Source organism: Ranitomeya imitator, chromosome 2 (genome assembly GCF_032444005.1).
Source record: "Ranitomeya imitator isolate aRanImi1 chromosome 2, aRanImi1.pri, whole genome shotgun sequence".
NCBI lineage: Eukaryota > Metazoa > Chordata > Amphibia > Anura > Dendrobatidae > Ranitomeya > Ranitomeya imitator.
Genome location: NC_091283.1, coordinates 832,189,289 through 832,210,394, shown reverse-complemented (window position 1 = coordinate 832,210,394; position 21,106 = coordinate 832,189,289). Strand labels below are relative to the sequence as shown.

The following is a 21,106-nucleotide window of genomic DNA, read 5'->3' as shown; positions in this document are numbered from 1 at the left end:
TTGTCCAAATGAAAGACTGAGGCACTGAAACGTTTAACCAGTTTACTTTAACATAAAAGGATTTACAACCAGTCCTGTCACCGGAGTCTGTATGGGAACTCTGAGTTACTTTGACCCTGCCGGGGTCTTCGCCTCTTATTGTGCGCAATTTCTGTGTGGCCCTGCTGCTGTATGTGAACTGGCTGCCGGCCCAATCTGTTCCCTCCGGGTCCTGGTTCGACGGGCAACCCGAGTCCTTTTATCGGTTTACCCCCTCTGGGAGTACCGCTGAACTCTGTGTCTGTTGCTGCGTCCGGCCCTAGTGAAGCTGATATCACCTCACGTTTTTCCGGTTGCTGTATTATATATAATGAATACAGCCACGGATCCGGTATCCGTCTTTGCGCCTGTTCTGGGTAGTGATTAATGCTACCCGGTTCTCACAATGTCCTTTTTCTCTATCCCTCTTCTCCTCAGGCCGGTGATTTAGGCCTGGTAACAGTCACAGGGCTGTTAGAGATCCAACTGTATGACCTCTCACTTTCAGCTCCTTAGCCCAACTGCCATTTCTTCTCTCAGACCAGAATGGATCAAGGGGAGTCTCTGGAGCTCCCCCTTCTGGCCGGAGGTGGTAGTGCAGTCTTGCTATTTTAGTATTTGTACTTACTGTCAGTAACTATTTTTGTGGCAAATACCCCTAGGGGTGCCACATTTAAGTCCCTAAAAAAATAAATGTTGTAAATTTCCTTGAAAAAATTAAAAATTACTGCTACATTTTTAATCCTCCTAAATTGCTAACATAATAAAATAACATTTTACAAATGATGCTGATGTAAAGCAGACATGTGGGAAATGTTATTTATTAATGTTTGCTGTGGTATGACCATCTGGATTAAAGGGATAATCATTCAAAGTTTGAAAATTGCTAATTTTTCAAAATGTTTCTCACATTTTTGATATTTTTGTTTTTTATAAATAAACACAACATATTGACCTAAATTTACCATTATCATAAAGTATAATGTGTCACAAAAAAACAATCTCAAAATCACTGGGATTTGTTGAAGTGTTGCAGAGTTATTACCACATAAAGTGACACTGGTCAGATTTAAAAAATTTGGCTCCATCACTAAGGGGTTAAACTGAGCAGATCTGATGAGAATCGAATTCACCAAATTGCGCACGGTTTTACCACTACTGCACACTGAAACCCCAGCGACTTCTGACCCTTGCACGACGTACGTTGCAATCTTATGACACGTACTCTAGGCCAGGACACACCTAGGTCTAATGTGAAGATGGCCGGTGCGGAGCAGTAAGAGGAGGCGCAGTTGACCGTACAGGGGACTGTGTGCGGGGTACTAGTGCGATAGTTACTTTAAGGGGAACCTGGTGACTGATGCATATATTAGTATTATTGAAATCCACCGCACTCCCTAAATCCACCGCACTCCCTATGTGGAATATCTTAGAAACAAAAGAATTTTTTGAAATTTGCTAATTTATTCAAGTGGAAACAGAAATCAATCAAGTATATCAGATCAAATAATAGGCAGTTATTAAAAAATTGTACAAGCGACTCCGTGTGATTTCGACGTTTCGACCCTCCCAGGTCTTACTCTAAGGTCACACTTAGTCCAGGATTTGTGAATAGCTCATATGGTAGAGATGATGTTGTCCCTGTAGTGTCAAGGGGCAGGTACAGTCTTTGATATCAAGTACGGCCTAATAGTTGATCTGTTTCTGGATATGACCAGATTTAGGGATAGCAGCGGCGCGTCAGCGTCTTGCTGATGTTTGCATATGTGATTTAAACAATAGGTTGGTGCGTCTTTGGATACAACCTTATTTAAAGGTGCCAGCGTATCAGCCTTAAACTGGTGGTAGGTTGGTGTATGTAGCTTAATGGATATGCCGTCTCTGGATAAAGCCTTACAGAGGGGTAACGGCGGCGCATCAGCGTCTTGCTGGTGAACATGTAGGCTTAAAACCCTTAGTGGGAAGGCCTTCCCACAGGACGCAGGAGCGCTATCCCCCATCCACTTATCCCCCATATCCATTAAGCTACATACACCAACCTACCACCAGTTTAAAGGCCCCTTTCCACTTAAGTGAGAAAAAAACGGTCCGAATTACGGACCGAAAAAACGGATGTAACGTGTGCGAGTGTAATGCGTGTGCAATGCGATTTTTTTTTTTTTTTTTTTTTTTATCGCATAATCCGTTTTTGACATCCGTATGCAATCCGTTTAAAACGGAGCTAAAATTCACAAGCAATCATAAATCATGTGTGCTATCCCTATATAAAGGCATTTAGCAACATGTGTGATTGGTTGTTGTGTTTTTTGGTGGTTGTCTTTTCTTAGAAAGCACAATCAAGCATGTCTGCAAGAAATCTTAGTCTGGACCCTACTGAGGAGCTCCTTTTTAACTGGTTGTTATCCCGGGAATATGGAGTGGGATATCCCCTTGTTGGTGCTCCGAGTAGGCGGCATCGATTTTGGGTGCATCCTCTCCTCACCCAGCGTCCGAGAAAAGGACATTTTGCCCGCCTATATCAACGTATGCGGATGCAAATGGATAAATTTTATGCCTACACAAGGATGTCACTTGAGGCCTTTGACTTTCTTCTTGCCCAGCTTCGTCCAGCCATCACTTTTAAAAATACCAGTTTTCGTCGCTGCATTTCTGCAGAAGAACGTCTCATGTTAACGTTAAGGTATAATTTTCTTTTACAATCACATACTGGCATAAAATTTTAATGTTTATATTTAAACCATCAAATTGTCCCTTTATAACAGGTCTATATGCTATAAAACACATAAATGTTACACCATTCAAAAGCCACCACCCCTCAAGGTTGAGCTATGCTACACCCAAAAAAAAAAAATGTATTTCATGCCAACATTTAACTAAGTGATACCATTTTTTAAAATTCATCAAGGGGTAACATGAGAAATGTTACCCCAAAATTGGACACATTTGTCCACAGTACGACAAAAACACATGTGTGGTTAAGCCACTGTTTGGTTGTACCCCTAAAACCTAACACTACCCGTACCTATACTTATTGTTTAGGGGTAGGGTTAGGGTTATGTGTATGGGTAAAGTTTTGTTTTGTATGTGTCTTACATTTTTACTTTTGCTTAGGCGTGTAACTCTATTGTCTTTCAACATGGTGTGATATACCGTACATCAATTTGAGCTTTCATTTTTTTTTATTTTTTCATTTCCATTTCTAGGTTTTTGTCAACGGGACAATCCTATGCTTCCCTCCATCTAGAGTTTCTTCTGGGCATACCAACAATATCAAATATAGTGAAGCACACATGCTCACAAATATGGATTGCCCTAAAGAACAAAGTGATGCCTGAGCCCACAACCGAAGATTGGGAACGTATTGCTAATGGCATCTACAACACGTGCCACTTTCCTAATTGTCTAGGTGCCCTAGATGGGAAGCACATCCGGGTCAAGAAGCCGCCGAACTCTGGGTCCCTATACTACAATTATAAGGGTTATTTTTCAGTTGTCTTGTTGGCCTTAGTTGACAGCAACTACAACTTTATAATTCTAGATATAGGGGCCTATGGAAGAACTGGAGATTCTCGAATCTTCAGTTCTTCCATTATGGTTCGGCGGCTGAAGGACAATGATTTGGGTGTGCCACCCCCAAGGAGTCTTCCTTCTTCTGGGGGTGAACCAATGCCATATGTTGTAGTTGGTGATGAGGCATTTCAGCTAACACAGAATGTGATGAGGCCTTATCCGCGACGGGGTCTGAACAGACGTGGGTCGCATTTTTAACTATCGATTAACTCGTGCACGTCGTCTGGTGGAGTGTGCATTTGGCATCTTGACAGCTAAATGGCGTGTCTTGCACAGTGCCTTCCAGTTAAGCCCAAACAATGTTGACATAGTAGTAAAGGCATGTGTCATACTACACAACTTTACCCATCAACATGATGTCTGTGTGTCAGGATGGCGTTTTAGGATCAACAATCAATCGTCGACACTTTGCCCATACGCACACAGCTGTCAGGCCTCAGAGTCCGAAATTTGTTTGCAAATTATTTTGTATCGCTGGAGGGAGCAATACCCTACCAAGATAATGTTGTAATATGATTGTTTGCAATTCTGTTTTCTTCATTGTTTGTTCAAAAAATTAACATTTTGGCTTCAATTTGGCACACCAAATTGTTTGGCTTTGACAATATAATGTTTGTGTTTAACCCAAAATAAAAAGTGTTTCAATCGACAAACATACAAAACCAAATTAGCCATCATTTATTACGAAATGAAAAGGTGCCATACTTTGCAAATACTTGTTAATTTACCAAATAACAAACATTACAAATCAACCAAAAAATGATTTGCTGTTGATGGTCAGGTTGGTGTTTGTGATGTTTGTCTTCAATAGTGATGTGGAGTGGTTGTAGGCCAAGGAACATTGTGTGAATGTGTGGGTCAATGATGTTAGGTATTGGCTTCCTGACTGTGGCTAGACCCATCATGTGTTACGTAAAAGCAACCATTAGCTTTTTACTAATGTCACAATACTCTGGTTTTGCGTGTTAAAAATGGCCCTTGGTGTTGGTGTCATTGCTGGCAAAATTTAACATGGCCATAAGCATTCAAAAAACCAGTTATTTGCCCATGGTGGTACCTCTCATTCCCTAAATGTTACGGAGCATATGATGGAGGCTTTCTTTGTAGCTAGGAGTAATCCTCAATGTGTGTTGGCCATACAGCTGATAATAAGCGTGAGCCAGTTTAAAACACCCCCCCGAGTCCCAGCCTTCATCAATGCTCCACTCATGGCTCCTCCATCAGCGACTCTGGGACACGCCATTCCACGCAGCCAACACCCACAGTAAGTATATTGGCAATGGCTTAAAACAAACCACAACCTTTTTATTATGCAATTTTTTGAGACAAGTTTGAATATTTTCAGTCTGGTTGTCACTTGACAGGCAATTAAGATTTGGAAAGATGGACATTGTGGATAATGTAAGAAATTAAGATTGTCGAATATTATTTTCTTACATAATGGTTTTGAGTATTAATCACAAGCAAATGTGTGGTCCACTTCCAAGGATCCTTCCAGCTTCAGGTTGGGAAACAAGTCCTTACATGATAGTGGCTGAAGAGTATTTTCGTTAAAATTGGTCAATGTATGTGGGTTGACTTATTCTTGGGTCGCCTTATACTCGAGTATATACTGTAATTATTGTTTAGCATTACAATTGCTACATTTTTTGATAAAGAATAAACACATCTTGTTGGTAAACCAATATTTGCTTTTAATTTGCAAAATAAACATAAATAACAATGCTTCCTTTTGGCAAAAGTTTCAAATAGCCAACGTTGGAAAAACAAAACAATGTAAACAGTTCCAAACATTACAAATCAATAAAAGACTGATGGGATGTTGTTGGTGAAGATGTCGAAATGTTAATGCTGCAGTTTTCGGGGACAGTGCTTTGCTGATGTGTGGGATTTTGAGTTATTGCTGGTGGTGGGTTGTTCTGGGTTTGGATTGGTTGGTGATGACTGGGAACATATTCAAGTTGTCCCTGAGAATAGAAAGCAGCCTCTTGTGTTTGTGGATGGTGAAATATATTGCTGTGTTGTGCAATATTTGAATGTTGGTGTGGACCCCGAGGAACCCACCCTTCACCCTGGCCAACTACATTTGCTGCCCTATTCTGAGGCCCATATTGGCCTTGATGACCATAATGTCTTGGGTATGGTGGCCATGCTTGCAGAGTATTTGTGGTTGGAATATTGGTGATGGTGTGGTTTGAATACCCAACAAAAGGAGGCGGTTGGCCTATGTTGCCATGCTCCTGTCCAAATTGACCTTCCACACTCATGTGACGTTGCCACGATTGTGTTGAAATTTCAGACGAAGATGGACGCCCAGAGTCATTAGTTGGCCTACTGATAGCTGATTCTTGTGACTCACCAGTAGCATGGCCATGATCAGCGGCAGAACTGGATGCATTGGGGCATTCAGACAGTTGGTGTTGTCTTTCAATTATTTGAAATATGTCACGAGGATTTTGTGGTGGTGTTGCAGCATGTATGAGGTGCATTATACATGTTTTTGTATTTAGCCTTAAATCAATTGGGATTCGGCGAAGATGTTGGGCCAAGCTCCGACAAAATGCCTCCTCTCCATCATCACTAATGGTGCGACCAATATAATCCATTACACGTCTATCAATCTCCCTCCTTGTCCCTAGATTGTGTGCTTCTCTCCTTCGTCGCATTCGCTGTGGTATAGATGCCTGGGGGGAGCTATATAGAGGCAATGTTGGACTGCTGCTCCTGGCCTGCTCTTCCTGCTGTTCAGCATCCTCTGTAGTGTTTGGTGCGTCAGGACCTTCCTCCGCTGATGCTCCAGGGACGACATCTTCCCATGGCCGTCGTTCTTCATGTTGTGATGTCCCTGCCTCAGCCTCCGAGCCGGTGTCTGTTTCTCGAATGTTAGATTCGGTTCTAGATATCAAGAAATTTTTAGGTTAAGATATTTTGGCAAGACCACTAGGAATTTGTGTCATTAATTTATCGATTGCCCATACCAACAAGAAGCATATATACTCGTGTCAAAGCCAAGATTCTCTTCAAATTGGAGGAGCAACAAAACCTCACCCTTGGATTATACACAAGACAATTTGAACCAATGCTGGCGGGTGAAGGGCAACGCCATAGCAGCATCAGGAGATGACTTGCACAATACATCATACTAAACCTCTGTCGATGCATCTCCCTTTTCACACCGCCACCATCTCTCTGCTCTTGGGCTTAGCCGTCACGTGTTAACGCTTATTAAGGTACTAAATATGGATACATCTCCACTCCTATAGGCGTGGAGTGCATAATCCTAACCTTAATGAGGGGTAACACGTGACCGCATGGGAGAGCAACCAACGCCAGACAATGGAGATGCAGGGATGGAGAGGCAGCAACAGAGGGTGAGTATGATGGGAAGGGGGGTAATGTGAGCCATGCCTACAAACATGTTAAGGGTGGGTAGCTGAGCAAGGCGGGCCCAGAAGAGCCATGCATACAACAGTGTGAGACTCGCATACCAGGACCCGACAAGGGGAGCCACACACCAGGACAGAACGTGGTTAGCCACGCATAGCAGGACAGGGATGATGATGAAAATGCAGACACGGATTATACTCGAGAGTATAGTGTACTTACGGTCTTAGGTCAATGATGCGTGATAATAAGTTTAATTGACTCATATACAGATATGGCCTTTTTTTGATAGCCCCCGAACCACTTTGCTGACGTAATTGGCGCTCTCTCCGTATTGATCCCGGCAGCTCCTCCGTCTCCGGGTTAACATTATTCACTGCAAAAGATAAAGACAGCCAAAACCTTTACACATGCAATAATTACTACTATGAAGGCCATAATCACAAAAAAAAAAAAAATATATATATATACACATTATATATACACAAACACAATTGGTTAAGGGTACGTTCAGTCTGTCTGTCTGAAAAATCACATTGGTTGTTTGTCCAGGAAAGCAACATCGATGATTGGTTTGGGACAAATGCCAAGGAACAATCAGCAACGTGCAGAGGCCGGATCAAAAATGTGCGATGCTTACTGCACAGCAGTCAGTGTACCTTCCATAATCCCCTACAGTCAATGGTGAAACAGGATTAATTGCAGCATTAACGGACCGCGTTATGCCACGCTGTTACGCAATACATTAACGCTGCTATTAACCCTGTGTGACACAATTTTTCAAAGTCAGGCTGCATAGGCAGCAGAAATAGATAAAATATATAATTTGAAAAATAAGAATTTTCAAAAATATGAATTCTATATTCACACTCCAACGGCTTGAACACTGGTGGCGAGGCTATGGACCATGCATTGCAATCTCGCAAGATGATGATGTAGTGGTCTTGCTCTCGCACGTCATCATCTGTCAAGACCAAAGTGCACTCTTCAGACCGCCGCGTCGCACCGTCCATCGCTAAACGCCTGCCTTGGATACGCAGGACGCCGGAGGGCGAGTAGATAATGACTTTTTATTTAAAGTATTGTTTGCAATGGACTATACTGCCCACATTTGCCAAAAAACGTGGCTGCCCTTTATACTACGTGGCTGGCCTATATAATACTATATACTACATTGGTTATGTTATATACTATATGGTATGCTATTACGTGGCCTCTGCTATATACTACCTACACATTCTAGAATACCCAACACGTTAGAATCAGGACACCATCTAGTGTGTGTATGTATGTGTGTATATATATATATATATATATATATATATATATATATATATATATATATATATATATACACACACACACACACACACACACACACACACACACACACACACACACACACACACACACACACACACACACTGTGTGTATGTATATATATATATATATATACACACACACACACTAACAAATTTATAATATGTGTGTATATGTGTATATATATATATATACGTTTTTACTTACTCAGCCTAATTTGGACATCTGGGGGGCTCTCAGCATAATTAGGAAATAATTGCCGGCAAATGTAAGTCCAGGAGGCATCCCTCACAAGTCTGTTTTGGTAATTAGAATCTTGAGGATCCCAAAGTTCGGGGCGCTCCTGTACTAACACCAAGAGCATCTGCACGTTAATTATGAGACATGGCAAACACAGAATAACTTTCCACTCCGTGGAGGTGTATCACGAGCAGTGATTACTGACATGTGTTGTAGGGGAGCCTGCCAACACTTCCCTGTATGTCACTTCCTGTCATGGGATCATTTTACTCTTTTGTGCTTAATTCTGAATCTTCTATCCGTTTAAAACGGATGGCATACGCATGGTGCGAGTGCTGTGCGTTTTTTTTTCTTGCACCCATTGACTTGCATTGGCGAGTCTCGTCCGAGAATCGCAGCAATACGCAGCATGCTGCGTTTTGTTTTTTTTTTCTCAGTCCGATTTCGGCTGAGAAAAAAATCGCAAATGGAATGTCACCTATTGATTAACATTGGTCCGAGTGCAATCCGATTTTTTTTTTTTTTTTTTTTTTTTTTTTTTCGGATTGAACTCGTCCGTTTTTCTCACAAGTGGAAAGGGGCCCTAAGGCTGATACGCTGGCACCTTCAAATAAGGTTGCATCCAGAGACTCACCAACCTATTGTTTAAATCACATATGCAAACATCAGCAAGACGCTGACGCGCCGCTGCTATCCCTAAATCAGGTCATACCCCCGAAACAGATCAACTATTAAGGTATGTGCACACGATGCAGATTTAGTGCAGAACTGCAGCAGATTTTTCTGCAGCAGAAACGCTGCAGAACTGCACTGTGATTCAGTACAATGTAAATCAATATGGGGGAAAAAAAAAGCTGTGCAGAAAAATCTGCGCAGAAACGCTGCAGATTTCAAAGAAGTGCATGTCACTTCTTTTGTGCAGTTCTGCAGCGTTTCTGCACCCCTCCATAATAGAAATCCATTGATAAAATCTGCACAAAAACCGCACCTGCGGATTCTGCCAGGAGATGCAGATTTAGTGCAGATTTTATGCAGAAAATTCTGCACCAAATCTGCATCGTGTGCACACAGCCTTAGGCCGTACTTGATATCAAAGAGACTGTACCTGCCCCTTGACACTACAGGGACAACATCCTCTCTACCATATGAGCTATTCACAAATCCTGGACTAAGTGCGGCCTTAGAGTAAGACCCGGGAGGGTCGAAATCACACTGAGTCGCTTGTACAATTTTTTAATAACTGCCTATTATTTGATCTGATATACTTGATTGATTTCTGTTTCCACTTGAATAAATTAGCAAATTTAAAAAAATTCTTTTGTTTCGAACATATTCCACATAGAGAGTGCGGTGGATTTCAAGAATACTGATACTAGACCTTATGGTCTATCTCACCAGCACCCTGATCTAAATTTAGAGTGCAGGCCAAATTATATTTTTATGATACTTATTAGGCACTGGGTTTATGATCTCAACTAGGCACTTTTGACTCTGAAATGCTGCAATGTTTAACAAAAACACTTTAAAAGTTGGGGGAACTGAGCCGCACAGGACACTGGTCAGTCAGGTCCCTGGCGCCTTCTCCCTCCCTCATCCCCACTCTCCTTCTTGAAGAATTTGGCGCAAAAAAAGTCAACAAATACAACAAACGGTCCGGTTTGTCTGATTTCGGCAACTTTTTACTTTTGTTCTACGACAGAGGCGTTGGCGGAGCAGTCTAGGGAGAACATGAGCTCCTGTGTGGAAGAGTCAGCGGACGTGTCCGACAGCCATCTATCGTGTATTAGGGTTTAGTAACAATGACATAAGTGTTTTTTATTTTTTATTTTTAGGAAGCAAAAAGAAGACGACGATGGTTCTACTCACAGCCCTGATATCTGTATTCATTGCAGTCGTCCCCATCTGTGTGTTGGTCGCTGTAGGTACTGTAGGTGATAGAGGTAAGTCTCATGTCCTGGTAGAAGAATCCTGACATCATGTTACACTGAAGATGGGTGGCGGGAGAGACGGCAATGATTACCGGGTAGTGTGCGGTCACTGCTCTGTCACTTTGTAATATTCTGGTCCCCGATACGCCTCTTTTCCCCTGTGACTCGGGCAGGTTTCCTGGGTCTGATACACGGAGGGTTAATATGTCGACATGGAGGAAATAAGTATTTGATCCCTTGCTGATTTTGTAAGTTTGCCCACTGACAATGACATGAACAGTCTATAATTTTAAGGGTAGCTTAATTTTCACATTGAGAGAGAGAGAATATCAAAAATAAAATACAGAAAATCACATTGTATAAATTTATTTGCTTTTTGTAATGAGAAATAAGTATTTGATCCCCTACCAACCATTAAGAGTTCTGGCTCCTACCGACCAGTTAGACGCTCCTAATCAACTCGTTACTTGCATTAAAGGCACCTGTCTTACATAGTCCCCTTTATAAAAGACTCCTGTCTACAGACTCAATTAATCAGACTCTAACCTCTACAACATGGGCAAGACCAAAGAGCTTTATAAGGATGTCAGAGACAAGATCCTAGACCTGCACAAAGCTGGAAAGGGCTACAAAACCATAAGTAATGACGCTGGGGGGAGAAGGAGACAACTGTTGATGCAATAGTAAGAAAAGGGAAGAAATACAAAATGACTGTCAAGCGACATCGATCTGGGGCACCATGCAAAATCTCACCTCGTGGGGTATCCTTGATCACGAGGAAGATGAGAGATCAGCCTAAGGCCGGCGTCACACACAGCGTAAAACAATACGGTCCGTATATTACGGCCGTAATACGCTGAAAAGTCCCGAAAATAGTGGTCCGTAGCTCCTCCGTAGGCAGGGTGTGTCAGCGTTTTTTTGCGCATGGCATCCTCCGTATGTAATCCGTATGGCATCCGTACTGCGTGGTTTTCTCGCAGGCTTGCAAAACCAACATACCGCTATAGAAGTGATCCATGTGTCCCAAAAAGAAAAGAAAATATATATATACTGTCTATATATATCTATATATATATAATGTCAGTAGACACATATATGTATATATATTAATATTTATTCCAGCGCTATACAGCTTGAAAGCCGGTAATTCAATTACCGGCTTTTTCTTTCTCCTTCCTAAAACCCGACATGATTTGAGACATGGTTTACATACAGTAAACCATGTCTTCTCTCCATTTTTTTTGCAGATTCCACACTACTAATGTCAGTAGTGTGTATCTGCAAAATTTGGCCGTTCTAGCTCTTAAAATAAAGGGTTAAATGGCGGGAAAAATTGGCGTGGGCTCCCGCGCAATTTTCTCCGCCAGAGTAGTAAAGCCAGTGACTGAGGGCAGATATTAATAGCCTGGAGAGGGTCCACGGTTATTGGCCCCCCCCCCCCCCCTGGCTAAAAATATCTGCCCCCAGCCACCCCAGAAAAGGCACATCTGGAAGATGTCTTTTTTTCTTTTATATATCCCCTTGGTCCAGTTCCCCTCCCCCTTCCCTTCCCGCTTCTTTTGCCTTTTAAATGTGTATTAATAAATGGTATATTTTTAAACCTTACCTACTGTTCATTTCACTTCTTATCCTCTGCTTGGTATACACCCTTGAGGATTATGGTTATATACATCTGGAAGATGCGCCTATTCTGGCACTTGGCCACTCTCTTCCCATTCCCGTGTAGCGGTGGGATATGGGGTAATGAAGGATTAATGCCACCTTGCTATTGTAAGGTGACATTAAGCCTAATTAATAATGGAGAGACGTCAATTATGACACCTATCCATTATTAATCCAATTGTATTAAAGGGTTAAATAAAACAAACACATTATTTAAAATTATTTTAATGAAATAAAAACAATGGTTGTTGGAGTATTTTATTCTACGCCCAATCCAGTCACTGAAGACCCTCGTTCTGTGAAAGAAAAAACATAATAAACCAACAATATACTTACCCTCCGCAGATCTGTAACGTCCAACGATGTAAATCCTTCTGAAGGGGTTAAAACATTTTGCAGCAAGGAGCTTTGCTAATGCAGGCTGCTCCTCGCTGCAAAACCCCGGGGAATGAGTCTAAATATAGATCAATGATCTATATTTAGCTTCATTTGCGGTGAGGCGCCCTCTGCTGGATGTTCATAGATCGTGGGAACTTTCCTAGAAAGCCTGGGAGCTTTTTCACGCTTCCATAAACTTTCATTGGCGTATTTCTTGCGCAGTACGGTGACAAACGCAGCATGCTGCGATTTTTTTTTTTTTTTTTTTTTTTTTTTTTTTTTTTTTTTTTGTACGGCCGTAGAAAGCCGTATAATACTGATCAGTAAAATACGGCAGATAGGAGCAGGGGCATAGAGAATAATTGTGCCGTATTTTTTGCGAGTTTTACGGACGTAGTTTCTGCGCGCTTACGTCCGTAAAACTCGCAAGTGTGACGCCGGCCTAAAACTATATGGGGGGAACTTGTTAATGATCTCAAGGTAGCTGGGACCACAGTCACCAAGAAAACCATTGGTAGCATGGCTCCACTCTTCAAAGGCCAACTTGACGGCAAGAAACTCCCGATTACCCACATCATAGTTTCTCTCAGCAGGAGAACATTTTTTTTTTTTTTAGAGAAGGCACATGGTTTCAGGTTAAAGTCTCAGGACCTTGAGACAACACAGCCACCACCCCGACCTCAGAAGCATCTACCTCCCACAAAGAACGGCCTCTGGAGGTCCGGTTGCACAAGAACAGGAGCAGACATAAAACATTACTTTAAATTTTCAAAAGCCTCAACCGCTTCCGACGACCAAACCTTCATCTCTGCCCCTTTACGAGTGAGGTCCATAAGAGGCTTGACGATCTGAGAAAATCCTGTAATAAAATTTCTGTAATTTGCGAACCATAAAAAGCGCTGCAGAGCCTTTAGATCGCTGGGTTGAACCCAATCAACGATTGTCTGAACTTTCCCTGGATCCTTCTTAAACCCAGAGGCTGACACAATGAAACCCAAATAAAGATATTTCTTAAACAGAAAAGGTACATTTTTTTCCATTTTTAGCAAACAACCAATTATCCCCCAACCTTTGCAAAACCAAACAGACATGTTTATGATGTGAGTCCAGGTCAGGTGAGAAAATTAGAATCTCATCCAAGTAAACCACAATAAATCTCCCAATATAATCAGGAAAAATATCAGCCGGCAGAGGCTGAGTATATTTGACTTTCCTCATAGTCGGTAGCTGGCGGATTCTTTTTTTTGTTAAGAAAGATGGAGGTCTTCGTCCCTGCCTCGATTTCCGAGAATGAAACAAAATAATGGTTAAAAATACTCGCTTGCCGGCCGTAAAGCAGAGCGGTGAGGTCACCGCTGTGCTCTGCTTTACGGCCAGCCGGCGCTGACACAGTGCAGGGAAGCAGAACGCCCGGGGACGCGACAGACACCGGAATGTAAGTATGTAGTGTTTTGGTTTTTTTTACATTTACACTGGTATCCAGGGTAAATATCGGGTTAATAACCGCGGCCCTGCGCTTAGTAACCCGATATTTACCCTGGTTACCAGTGAAGACATTGCTGAATCGGCGTCACACACACCGATTCAGCGGGTGATCCAGCGACAAAATAAAGTTCTGGCCTTCTAGCTCCGACCAACGATGTGACAGCAGGATCCAGATCGCTGCTGCGTGTCAAACACAACGATATCGCTATCCAGGACGCTGCAACGTCACGGATCGCTATTGTTATCGTTCTAAAGTTGCTCAGTGTGAAGGTACCTTAAGTCCAATACACAAGCCGAGGTCAGGTCACAAGCAAAGGGTCAGAGTCCGGTAAGAGAAGTCAAGCTGGGTCAGGCACAGAGTACAGAGGGATCAATGTTCCACAGGCAACAGCAAGTGTACGATTGAGACTGGGGGAAGGAATTATCTTGCTTAAGTAAAAACCTAATTGAGGAAAATGAACACAGGTGATTGCAGCACAGACTGACAACCCCGATACAATTTAACAAAGACAGAAACAGAGTGGAAATCGTGACAGGATCGTCCATTGCTGCAATGAAGAGCGCTCTCGTAAGAGAAGATTTTAGAAAGGTCGATATGTAACGTCTTTCTTCACAGGTAAATGTCAAACCCCCAACCCCAAAACAATACCCGTCTCCCGTGACCCCTGTGAAGACGACTGGATCTGGTACAAGAGAAAATGTTATTATTTCTCTACAAATATTAGTGAATGGGAGAAGAGCCAGAGCTTCTGTGCCGCCAGGAACGCGTCTCTCGCAATTATAGACTGGACACATGAGCTGGTAGGTACCTGTGGGATGCCGGGGTCCGGGACCCCAAAAGTGCAACTTCACAAGCCAATGGGTATTGTGTGAAGTAAGGGGAGTCCAGCTTCTATCCTTTAAAACAAATCCTTTATTTCATGGTTAAAATAGACCTGGCAACACTACAATATGCCTAGGCATAGACCTGATGGGGGATAAGGGGTGTAAGGAGGTGACACCGGACGCGTTTTGAACGACTGCTATGTTCTTAAACTCTATAATTTAATCATGAAATAAAGGATTTAATTTTATGGATAGAAGCTGGACTTCATCCAATGTCTGGAAGAGACAAGACTCCGGGCTTCTCCACACCAGAAACTTTCCCTGTTTCCATAAAGGGTGAGCGGAGATTTTTTTTTTTTTTTTTTGCCTTTGTGGAAGAGGATTGCCATTTGGTCTACATTATCGCCTTCACAAAAAGCTTTTTTTTTTTGTTTTTTAACCTGGGGAAGGTTGTGATGAATGAGATTGTGAATTCATTTTTTGTTTATCATTTTGTTTTTGGTACCATTTTTGCAGACACAACTCATTTGCTCACTTCTTTTTTTCTAATTTATGTGGAATACAGAATGTAAAAAAAAAAAAAAAAAAAATAATGAAGTTCTGTCATTAACATTCGGTGTTGCCGTAATTGTACCAACCTGAAGAATCAGATCGCATTTTTGGAGGGGTGGAATTTTTTTTTCTGCACTTTATATGGTGTCATTCTAAACTACAAATTGTCCTTTTGGGGGAAAAAAAGAAGACCTCATAACGGCGATGGGGACAGAAAAATTGGAAGAAACAGAAAATGCAAAATAAATGCTAGAATTGCTAGAAGCCTCTGATTGACGATGGTTTTTGGTTTTTATTCCTCAGGACTTCATTCTCCGATTTAAAGGCTCCTCTGATCACTGGATCGGTCTAAGAAGAGAAAACGAAACTCAGCCGTGGGTCTGGACGAACGGCTCCAACTTTAATGACCTGTAAGTGCGATCACCTGTCGGTAACATTGAAACACGTTGGATTTCTGTAATCTGCTCCTTGGGAACCAGCGACACTGAGCAGACGCCCCAGAGGCTCCTGTAAGAGGAAACCTCCCAAGAAACTGATACCCTGCTGTCATTGATATGTGAGGCGTTTCCCAGAATGATAGAAACCAGATTGTTGGTGATTTTAATTTATGGAAATATTATTTCTCTGGGAAACAGTTTTGCAACATTTTTTTTGTTCCCTTTTTACTGTTGACAAATATTATTTCAGAAATCTCATGCACATACTTCTGTTTTTGTTTTCACCCATGGAAAGCAATGAGACCGTGCAAAAAAAAACAATCCCTCAGCCAGCAAGTTTTTCTGCCTTTGGTGAACAAATGTAACTTTATTAAATATGTACTGTAGACAAATCACACGTAATCCACCAAAAATGCTGGGGAAAAAAATGCATTTTTTTTAAACTAGCGTTTTGGCTGCAGGAAAAAAAAAAATGCTGCGTGTGAACATGGTCTTAACGTCCAATTGTGTATTTTCTGTCGTGCACTCTGGACTCTCCACTATATAGTATAATCAGCAGATTTCTCCTATTCGCACTGAATGGAGAAAATGTTCATTGTATGTGAATCCACATGCAAACAGCCTGAAAACTTAAACGAATTGTCCTTACTTGGCGATGGCCTCACATGCGCACCACCACCGCTGTGGGACGGCTGCAGGTATCCCCCCAGTCCTACAGAGCCGGTGTGCACGGCCGTTGCTCCACTTCAGAAGGGACCCTCTCAGTGGATTACTGGGGTCCTCAGCAGAGGGGAATAAATTTTGTGAATTAAAACAAAAAAAAAATCTTCGCTTTCCTTGTCAACAATGACATCCAAAAGTGCAGTTCCTGGTTATTTCTAGGGGCTGTGTAGAGATTCTTACCTCTTGTGTAACTTCCCATAATTGATATTGGGACATTTCCTGCTTTTTTTTTTTTTTTTTTTTTTTAGGCCAGTTAAGTACCTTAGATATAGCATAGGTGCACATAATATAACGGGATGAACGGATTTGTGAACTTTTTACATTCTCACTTTTTTTTTTTCTTCTCTCCGTCCAGGTTCTCGATCGTTGGCTATTCGAGCTGTGTGCTGGTGAACAGCGGCCGCATCTCCAGCGCTTCGTGCTACTCGGACAAACACTGGATCTGTAACAAACCGGACGCTCAGACCACGAATCCTCATCTTTAATACGAGGTGTTATGAGACCGAGTGCACAGATATATGCAGATGTCTTCATGCCTCCTCTATATGCCGGAAAATGGCGGCTAGTGGGCTACTCTGCACTGACGAGTCCCAAAAAGGATGAAATATTTGTGTGACAGAGATCGCGGGTTATCGGCGTCAATCACTATTTGCATCTTTGTCTACAGAGTTGTGTTCTGCTAATCCGTTTACAACTTTGAATTTCCATCATGTTTGGAAATGGAAGGGAAAGTTTTCCAAAATAATTAATTTACCCATTTTGCCCTGACGGGTTGGGGTAATCTGGGCTATGTGATCACTGGTGTTTGCCGTGAAGGTAAACTGCTGGATAATGGTCAGAGGACAGGATGGCTGTCATGTGCAATCCCTCACCCGGATGTATTGGTAGGTGGCTCGCCTTTCGTGGCTCGTTAGGCTGACTGCCATTTAAAAAAAAAAAGCTTTGATTACAAGTCATGAGAAGATAAGTTATATGACGGATTTATAAAATGCCTACTTTTTTAATTGGAATTATTCCATATGTAAAGTGATATTTAAAAATCCGCTTATAACTTATTTTTTAGTCTCCTAAAAATCTTATGTTCTAGAAATATCCTAGAGGCGAGGCATGAAGGCATCTGCATATAAACATCAGCATCTGTCCAGGCAGATGATTTGGAGGGTCCATTGTGAGATGATATTGTACATTTTTATTGTCTGCACTGAAGTATACAGAGTACACACGTTTACACTGAAATTCCTTTAATCTGGCATCTATGGTATAGAATGGGAGATTCCTTAGTATAACGAAGTCCTTTACTATCATGAGATGGATTTATGTGCTGAACAATCTGCTTCCTTATGTGGAAAACCAAAGAAACCATTAGGCATGGACCTAAGTTTGGACAAAGTTTCAGCCATCTCTGCAAAAAGGCGTTAAGGTTGGCAACACCTGCTCAACTAATTCACGATGCACTGTGAGATACCTTATGCCACAAATCATACTCAAGTCCCAAATTTTTTAAGGAGTCTGGTGCCTCTGACTTCAGCACCCCACCTCATGAAGACCAGCGTGAAAAAACATTAGTCTTGATGAATTGTGGCCAATATCACAGAGGGGAGAGAAATCGGGAGTAGCTGCAGTTCTTTACACACTAATGCTATCCTCTGGAACCATGAGCAGCATCAAAGCAGAGGAACCACACAGACGTGGGCAAGATGAGAAATATGGTAACTTTTGTAACCTCACCCGGTGAGCATTCAGGAAAGACAGGGACTTTTTAAAAGCTTGGGAACACCCAAATTTAAATAGGAATAATTTATGTATATTCTCCTATGTGCATATATTGCTCCTAGATTCTTGTCCTGGTGGCTCCTGCTGTTCTTCTCATCTCCTCTGTGTCCCACCAGGGCTGGTGGTCGCACAGGTCCTGGAGGACAATCTGAGTCCTGTATATAGACGTCATAATGCATCATCTAATGTAGCGGCTATCGCTGTGTAAGCGGTGCCGGAAACCTTTGGCAGAAGAGGTCGGATGGGATCCGATAAAACAGCAGGGAGGCCGGAGCAATGTCTACACGTGGGAGAATTGGCGTCACATTGTTGCAAGGTTCCGGGTTAAAGGAATTTTACACACAGATCTAACGTAACCAAATGTGTATTCTAAATCCAAAGCTTTAGAAGTGAATCCAGCTCAAAAATAACATTTCCGGGGAAACCTCCTGAAATGTTAATCTCCCAAGGTGCAGGGATGAGTGAGAATCTGTGGCTGCAAAGTTATAAAATCCTATAAAGAGGATTGCTGTCATATAACATAGAAGGAATCTGGGCGAAATGCAGATGGGAGAGTCAGAATGTCACCTGTATATATAAAGTGGCATATGGCCACATGTAAATATATGATATGTGATATTTGAATACGTATCTATTATAGACCAAACCGCTGCATGGCCATCTCTACCCTCACCTACTGTATTCTCACCCATCCCTTGTAGATTGTGAGCCCTCGCGGGCAGGGTCCTCTCGCCTACTGTATTCTCACCCATCCCTTGTAGATTGTGAGCCCTCGCGGGCAGGGTCCTCTCTCCTCCTGTATTCTCACCCATCCCTTGTAGATTGTGAGCCCTCGCGGGCAGGGTCCTCTCGCCTACTGTATTCTCACCCATCCCTTGTAGATTGTGAGCCCTCGCGGGCAGGGTCCTCTCGCCTACTGTATTCTCACCCATCCCTTGTAGATTGTGAGCCCTCGCGGGCAGGGTCCTCTCTCCTCCTGTACCAGCTGTGACTTGTATTGTTTAAGATTATTGTACTTGTTTTTATTATGTATACCCCTCCTCACATGTAAAGCGCCATGGAATAAATGGCGCTATAATAATAAATAATAATAATAGTCAGAGTATGCAAAAATATTCAGAGCGACATGGTGGAAAGAGCTGCTAATGTGCCGTGTTATCACATATATGTTGAAAGAGATGACTCAGAATAAGATTTTTCCAGTGACATGTGCCCATATATAATTATATATCACTCCAACCTGCAGATCAGGTCATCAGCGAAACCGCTCTGGATTCCTGCTCTGGGCCTGTATCTGCACAGAATCTGCTGTACATCCCACCCATGACCCGCTGTATACACTTACAGTTCTGTATCTGATGTGCTGCCGGCTTTATTATTACACCGCACATTTACAGATCCATGGCTTTGAATTCTGCAGCATATTGTAACATGTTGTATGTGGTCACGTGCCGCTTTGTGTACAGGTCACATTCTGACTCCTTCAGTCACTCCTATAAATGCATGCGGCCCAGATTTATTTTATATTCTATAACCGCAACTCACTTTTTTTTTTTTTTTTTTTTTTAACACTGTAGATGTTTCCCCTGAAATATTATTTTTGTCTGCACGGAGCATTGCCTTGTGTATTGTGGGCTTCTCTGATCTCTCTGATACTCTAGTGATCAGTTTCTGATAAGTGTAATATCAGCGCCTCATTTCAGCCCAATTGTTGTGGTCTGATTGGATCTGATAACCCAAAATAACGTCATTGGCGTGAAGCGAATGAACGGTCTCCAAGGAGGGGATGAAATGCGCCCGTGTTACACCAGTGCAAAATTAGCAGACAATAAAAATGGACGTCATCACGTGTGTGTACAAAGTCTCCTAACTGTCTCCTATTAAAATAGGCATAGCCATAGTTCCATATGAACAATAGTGTATTGTTGCATATATTGTATTTATAATATTTGTATATAGTTTTTATGTTATACTTTTGTGGACAATGAATTTCAATCGTTGGCAGATGATGATTTACATTACAGTTCACTGTTTGTGAAAATAAAAAAAAAAAAAAACCTTAGAAGGTCGGAGTTTTATCACCTTGGTCCTCCTGTTCCAGAATTCTGTTGGAAGAAAAAAAAACTCACGGAGCGCACATCCAAAACTCATCCATTGTGGATAAGCAAAAATGTACAAAACTGATCACGAGATGGTCATTCCTTCACCTTTTTTAAAGGTGCGGTGCTGAAGCGATACCGCAGGTGGAGCGACCTGGTGTCTCATAGCGCCCATCCTGTAAGGCAAAGTCCTCACTGCTCTTTTACGGTTGGGGACCCACTAAAGAGTTCTCTGTGATGTGGCAGAGGACCTCATACAGTCTGACCAGAATGTTAATGGAGACCCTCATGTTTTCTCCGCCTGTGGCATATGAGGAGTATAATATAGGCTTCAGGTGTCGCCCGTCCGGTGTTGGTTGCTGGAACCTTGTGGAAATAGAAGGCCCACATTTTGCGTGATCTCATTTTTCTGGCACACAGAACAAGGCTTTTGCTTCTTCTGTAGTTTTAGTTTCTTGTACCAGAACTTTAAATGTTTTTTTTTTTGCCAGAATTAAAATAAAGACCTAAAGGATACGTCATCTAATATAGAATTGCCTAGAATACTACTTCCTGCAATTTGTGCCAACTTCCGTGGCTTTGTCCAGAGCTAATGTCCGGAGCTAATGTCCGGAGATAAGTGACGTCAACAGTGTCCAGTGTCTGATTGGTTGCCGCCTGCTGCGAGCGACTAATCAGAAACGTGCCGTACTGTGACACACTCCGCCCGCCA

At 42.2% G+C, this 21,106-nt stretch overlaps 2 protein-coding genes across 2 annotated transcripts in view; one reads left to right on the top strand and one right to left on the bottom strand.

The window, feature by feature from the left end:
* Positions 1-20,332, top strand: part of LOC138666026 (C-type lectin domain family 2 member B-like) — a 51,922-nt gene extending 31,590 nt beyond the window's left edge. Inside the window, exons 3-6 of the mRNA XM_069754089.1 lie at positions 10,365-10,472; positions 14,602-14,786; positions 15,666-15,772; positions 16,878-20,332. Coding sequence (XP_069610190.1) covers positions 10,365-10,472; positions 14,602-14,786; positions 15,666-15,772; positions 16,878-17,007 — 530 coding nt within the window. The 3' untranslated portion in view covers positions 17,008-20,332. The remainder of the gene's footprint in view (positions 1-10,364; positions 10,473-14,601; positions 14,787-15,665; positions 15,773-16,877) is intronic.
* On the bottom strand, positions 5,264-7,985 carry LOC138667907 (uncharacterized). Its single transcript, XM_069755979.1, has 3 exons — positions 7,841-7,985; positions 7,195-7,348; positions 5,264-6,483 (listed from the first exon to the last, which is right to left on the bottom strand). Exons 1-3 carry the CDS (start codon positions 7,983-7,985, stop codon positions 5,382-5,384), a joined length of 1,401 nt encoding a protein of 466 aa, XP_069612080.1. The 3' UTR covers positions 5,264-5,381.
* Positions 20,333-21,106: the final 774 nt, after the last annotated feature.

Coding starts and splice junctions, on each gene's coding strand:
- LOC138667907 (XM_069755979.1), bottom strand. CDS start 7,985: ATGGACGGTGCGACGCGGCGGTCTGAAGAGTGCACTTTGGTCTTGACA. Junction 7,349..7,840: donor AGTGTTCAAGCCGTTGGAGT/GTGAATATAGAA, acceptor TATCTTTTGCAG/TGAATAATGTTAACCCGGAG. Junction 6,484..7,194: donor CGCATCATTGACCTAAGACC/GTAAGTACACTA, acceptor CTTGATATCTAG/AACCGAATCTAACATTCGAG.